Consider the following 5,856-nt stretch of genomic DNA (forward strand, 5'->3'; position numbering starts at 1 on the left):
CCCCATCTTTTTGTTTTTCTTCCCAAAGTGAATCACCTCGCACTTAGCTACATTGAATTCCATTTGCCACCTTTCTGCCCAGCTCTGCAGCTTCTCTATATCCTGCTGTAACCTGCCACATGCTTCCTCACTGTCAACAACTCCTCCGACTTTTGTGTCATCCGCAAACTTGCTCACCCAACCTTCTAACCCCTCTTCCAGGTCATTTATAAAAATGACAAACAGCAATGGTCCCAAAACAGATCCTTGCGGAACACCGCTAGTGACGGCACTCCATGAAGAAACTTTGCCATCAACTACTACCCTCTGTCTTCTTCCATCCAGCCAATTCCTAATCCTAACCTCCAACTCACCCTCAATGCCATATCTCCGTATTTTCTGCAGTAGCCTACCATGGGGAACCTTATCAAACGCCTTACTAAAATCCATATATACCACATCTACCGCTTTCCCCTCATCAACCTCCTTCGTCATCTTTTCAAAGAATTCAATAAGGTTTGTGAGGCACGACCTTCCCTTCACAAAACCATGCTGACTATCCTTGATCACATTATTCCTATCCAGATGTGCATAAATCCTATCCCTTACAATTCTCTCTAAGACTTTGCCCACAACAGAAGTGAGACTCACCGGCCTATAGTTACTAGGGTTATCCCTACTCCCCTTTTTGAACAAGGGAACCACATTTGCTATCCTCCAATCTTCTGGCACTACTCCTGTAGATAAAGAGGACATAAAAATCAAGGCCAGTGGCTCTGCAATCTCCTCCCTTGCTTCCCAGAGAATCCTAGGATAAATGCCATCAGGCCCAGGGGACTTATCTATTTTCACCTTTTCCAGGATTTCCAACACCTCTTCTCTACATACCTCAAATCCATCCATTCTACTTATTTGTGACTCAGTATTCACATCGACGACAATGCCGTGTTCCTGAGTAAATACTGAAGAAAAGTATTCATTCAGTGTCTCCCCAATCTCTTCCGCCTCCACACGCAACTTCCCACTACTATCCTTGACTGGACCTATTCCTACCCTAGTCATTCTTTTATTCCTAACATACCTATAGAAAGCCTTAGGGTTTTCCCTAATCCTACCGACTAAGGACCTTTCATGTCCCCTCCTTGCTGCTCTTAGCTCTCTCTTCAGGTCCTTCCTGGCTACCCTATAACTCTCCTAATTATTAGTTCTCCTAATAAAACTTGCAAAATGATCTCCAATACTAACATGGGCAGGGCTACCCTTTAAACATGATGTCAGCTCCTGCGTAACAATTAGGTCATAGAAGCTTCACAGTTGCCTTCTCTCTTTGACACAATCCAGCAGCAAGTCCATGCCATCTGCATTCATGACTCAACTGCCATGAAATCCGGTTCAGACATCCCAAAAACCTTTAGGCTCACTTCTGATGCCACAGTAATAGGACTAAAGCCACCTCAGTGTTTTCAGGTATAATATAATGTTCGAAAGGGATAAATGTAAATCATTACTAAAGGTTCTAGAGTTGGATTCTTCAATACGATGAGCCGAGAGCAATTTGAACCCCTTGTTAATAAAAACAAAAGGAAATGGAGACTGTAAAAGTTGAATAATTAGCCAGCATCAGTATTTACAGTTGAAGAAAAGGACAACATGCTAGATATCCCAGTGGAGCTAATATTGAGCAGGGACAGTGACTGACCAAAATTAATGTCAGCAAAATAACAGAATGTCATGATAACAAAGGGTGACAAATCCAATTAACATGACCAAATTTCAATCTGAAGGTGTTAAAGGAAGTAGCCTGCAAAACTGTAATGTCCAAGGTTTTCTCAGTTTGAGAATCATTCCTTTGGGTTAAAAAGTTGAGCCATGTTATTCTGACAGTGCCAGAGGGAAGGTATAAGAGCCACATGAGGACAAGAGTGATAATTGAATTTGTAATTTGAGTGCCTGCCAGACTTGGAGGTCTTCAGCAGGCAAGAGCAGTCATGAACTACTGTAATTTCCATTGCTATATCTCAGAAGGATAGGAGTGAAACCAATCTTTACACACGTATGTAAGCATTCCTTGCAGGAAAACGCATTTCAAACATGCACCTTCCTGTCCAACAGCCATTGTTTCAGTCTGATCCTTTTAAATTAAAATAAAACTCTATTTGAATGTGTTCACAGCTCTGTGGTCATCACACCCTGTGATGGAATGGGAACTCAGACCTCCTGGTTCAGCGGTATGGACATTGCCACTGAGCCACTAAATCCTCTCTTTTTACAGGGGCTCCAGTGAATCCTTGGTTAACATCCACTACTTGCATTATTTAAATGCAGTTAGTGTATAATTAGCAGAGGAGGGTCCTCTTATGGCTCAGTGGTAATGTCCCTACCTCTGGGTCGAGAGACCTGGGTTCAAGTCCCACCTGCTGCAGAGGTGTGTAGTAACATCTCTGAACTGATTGATTAGAAAAATAGCTTTAAAAAATGCAGTTAGCAGTGGGGGCTCTTGTGATGCAATGGTAGTGTCCCTACTCTGAGCCCGGAGATCCAGGTTCAACTCTCACCTGCTCCAGAGGTGTGTAATAACATCAGCAAACAGGTTGATTAGAAATATCTAGAATTAGGAATTAGACTGTGTAGTAGGAGGAAAGCAGCGCTGGTTTGTATCATAAATGTCCTGGACAGTCTTATACAGCCACAGTAAAGTAACCTGAGGCACTGCAAGGTATGTGCCTGCCAATCCTGAAACTACTGCCCCACCCAACCAGCCTCCACCAATCCTAACCTATCCCACCAGTCAGTAATCCTGCCATTTCACTCATTCCCATTGCTCCTTTTCAACTCTTGTCATATTAGGCTGGTGTACACTTAGTGGTGAGAAATGACAATGAAACTTAAAATACAGTTTATTCTATGGAAGCATATACAATACATTTGACAAATTGAGATCCTAATGAACACCCAAATACTTCCCATTGTGAAACTACAAACTCTTTCTTTTTCTTTTCCTGTTACTTCTATCCCTTCAGCAGAGTCAGAGGGAGACTGCTCATTCTTTTGCTTTAATTACTGGTGATAGCATCCTCGAGGCATATGCCCCCAATGTCTTTAGTGATGTGCAGTGTCTCTGGAAAGGTTCATAGAACCTTTGGTGTTATTCTGGAATAGTCTTTTTCAGCAATGGCTGTCAGCATCTATGCCTAGCCACACAGAGTTTGGATGATCCTGCTTCCTCCATTATGGCTCCCTGCTGCTGTCTTCACCTTCAGCATCTGCTCAAGCACCCACCATGTGGTGACCCAGCTACCTTCACTGAGATGTGTGTTTCTGAGCTGGTGGATGGTACACATGAGCCTTGTGACTGTGTTTCCTCAGAGTCCATTACACTCAAGCTCTTCTTGTAGTGTCCCCGACATCCCACTTGAAAGGTTCGTGCCCAATGAAAGATATGAATTAGAAATGACATGGGGAAAGATTTCAAACTTTTCACTGGGCAGACATCTCTTCAACATAATGATTGTTGCATGGTATTTACTTCTATTGCCAGTTAGCTGGGAGACTCCTATTTTGTTACAATTATGAAGATTAGAAGAGTATTTTGTTTAGGACTTGCTGAGGGGTGACCTTATAGAAGTTTATAAAACCATGAAGGGCATGGATAGGATAAATAGCCAAAGTATTTTCCCTGGGGCAGGGTTGTCCAGAACTAGAGGGCATAGGTTTAGGATGAGAGGGGAAAGATATAAAAAAGACCTAAGGGGCAACTTTTTCACACAGAGGGTGGTATGTGTATGGAATGAGCTGCCAGAAGAAGTGGTGGAGGCTTTACAATTGCAACATTTAAAAGGCATCTGGATGGGTATATGAATAGAAGGGATTTGGAGGGATATGGGCCAGGTGCTGGCAGGTAGGACTAGATTGGGTTGGGATATGTGGTTGGCATGGACAAGTTAGACTGAAGGGTCTGTTTCCATGCTATACATCAGTATGACTCTATGACTGTGCCCAAAAGTTGGCTAAAATGAAGGGAGTCATGTGACTATTCTGAATCCGACCTGACAAACAAGCCTTGTTGAGTTGAAAAGCGTGGGTGCTGGAAAGGCACAGCAGGTCAGGCAGCATCCGAGGAGCAGGAGAATCGATGTTTTGGGCATCACCTGTTTGTTAGACTTGTTTATCTGCTTAAATAATGCAATGCTGTTAATGCTTAAAGAAATTAAACTCTTGACTGTGAATCTCTGGCTCTTGCTGCTTCTCACTTTGTATTGTCAATGATAACACTTTGAGATGTTCTCTCTATTTGTTGTGTTTTCACGGCTCTCTGTTGCTGCCCCTTTTGCATTGGTGCATTCGGTTCCTGAACTTGTAGTGTCTGAGTCAAAGGTTTTGCAGCAAGAAAGAGATGCAGTTGACATAATGGACCAGTTTTGAATCAGAGGTCAAAGTTCATATGGAAGGAAAGTAGCCATTTACAATGTCTCATGTTTTAAATTGAAGTTCATTTTAACCAGACATTTACTTTTCTTTTATGGCAGAGCTGTCATGTAGAAGAAGATGAGGACGGCGAGGAAGAAGTCAAAAGCTTTGAAGTAAGAGTTTCCACGATTAGTCTTTCCGATGATACATATCAGAATATTTTGCATAGATTTCATGTCTAATCTAATTTCATTTTGTAGACCTTCTTGCTTAACGCCAAATGCTTTGAGCTCTCCCCCTGTGAATTGCTGCTTATTTTATATTGAATCTGATGTTCAATTTCAGCAATACACAGTTGATAAATTATGAGAAGCTGGAATGCGTATGGTGACATTTGTTTGTTAGTTTGATGTCTCCATGTAGAACCTTAGTTCCTGAGGCCACACATCTCCTTCTTGAAATTAGATTACATCATTGTCAAATCTGTAATCTTTTACACCACTTTTTCCTCATATATATAATTGAACCATCACTGGATACCAGTCAGGACCAGAAAGTCATCACATGGATGGTAAAAAGTAAGAATGATCAAAGAGTTGCAAAACAGATCCTTTACTCGTTGAGTGTCTGTCAAGGTGTAATCTAATGCCAATGTTTAGTAACAATTTGCATGCTTTATGTTAATATCCAAAGGTAATTATAACCCCCAACTCCACAGTCCCTTAATTTGCTGTTCTTAAGGTTGCAGTAGTCCTTTTACAACCACACAGCATGGGTTATCGATAAAATAATAATTTAGGAATTGCTTTTAGGATGATTTAACTTCCAAAAGATAAATTTGACTTGGTACTGGAAGAATAACTTCTAAGTCCTATTACGTTTGTAAAATCAGGCTGAAGATTGTTGAGATGATCAGTTTGGATTGCTTTGATGCATCCTGTTATGCTTTCTAAAATGTAGCAAGGAATTTGACATTTTTACATATTGGTTGCCACAAAAAAAATCTATTGACATACAGATTGACAAATTGTCTACAACATTGACAGTTAGGCTAATAGAACACATCCAGGTGAAAACAGTGACTGCAGATGCTGGAAACCAGATTCTGGATTAGTGGTTGATGCATCCTGTTATGCTTTCTAAAATGTAGCAAGGAATTTGACATTTTTACATATTGGTTGCCACAAAAAAAATCTATTGACAAATTGTCTACAACATTGACAGTTAGGCTAATAGAACACATCCAGGTAAAAACAGTGACTGCAGATGCTGGAAACCAGATTCTGGATTAGTGGTGCTGGAAGAGCACAGCAGTTCAGGCAGCATCCAAGGAGCAGCGAAATCGACGTTTCGGGCAAAAGCACTTCATCAGGAATAAAGACAGAGAGCCTGAAGTGTGGACAGATAAGCGAGAGGAGGGTGGGGGTGAGGAGAAAGTGGCATAGAGTACAATAGGTGAATGGGGGAGGG

At 41.5% G+C, this 5,856-nt stretch overlaps 1 protein-coding gene across 1 annotated transcript in view; it reads left to right on the plus strand.

Annotated features, from left to right (window-relative positions):
- Nucleotides 1-5,856, plus strand: part of ryr2a (ryanodine receptor 2a (cardiac)) — a 749,067-nt gene that overhangs the window by 644,230 nt on the left and 98,981 nt on the right. Inside the window, exon 77 of the mRNA XM_043695572.1 lies at nucleotides 4,506-4,559. Coding sequence (XP_043551507.1) covers nucleotides 4,506-4,559 — 54 coding nt within the window. The remainder of the gene's footprint in view (nucleotides 1-4,505; nucleotides 4,560-5,856) is intronic.

Source organism: Chiloscyllium plagiosum, chromosome 9 (genome assembly GCF_004010195.1).
Source record: "Chiloscyllium plagiosum isolate BGI_BamShark_2017 chromosome 9, ASM401019v2, whole genome shotgun sequence".
Classification (NCBI taxonomy): Eukaryota; Metazoa; Chordata; class Chondrichthyes; order Orectolobiformes; family Hemiscylliidae; genus Chiloscyllium; species Chiloscyllium plagiosum.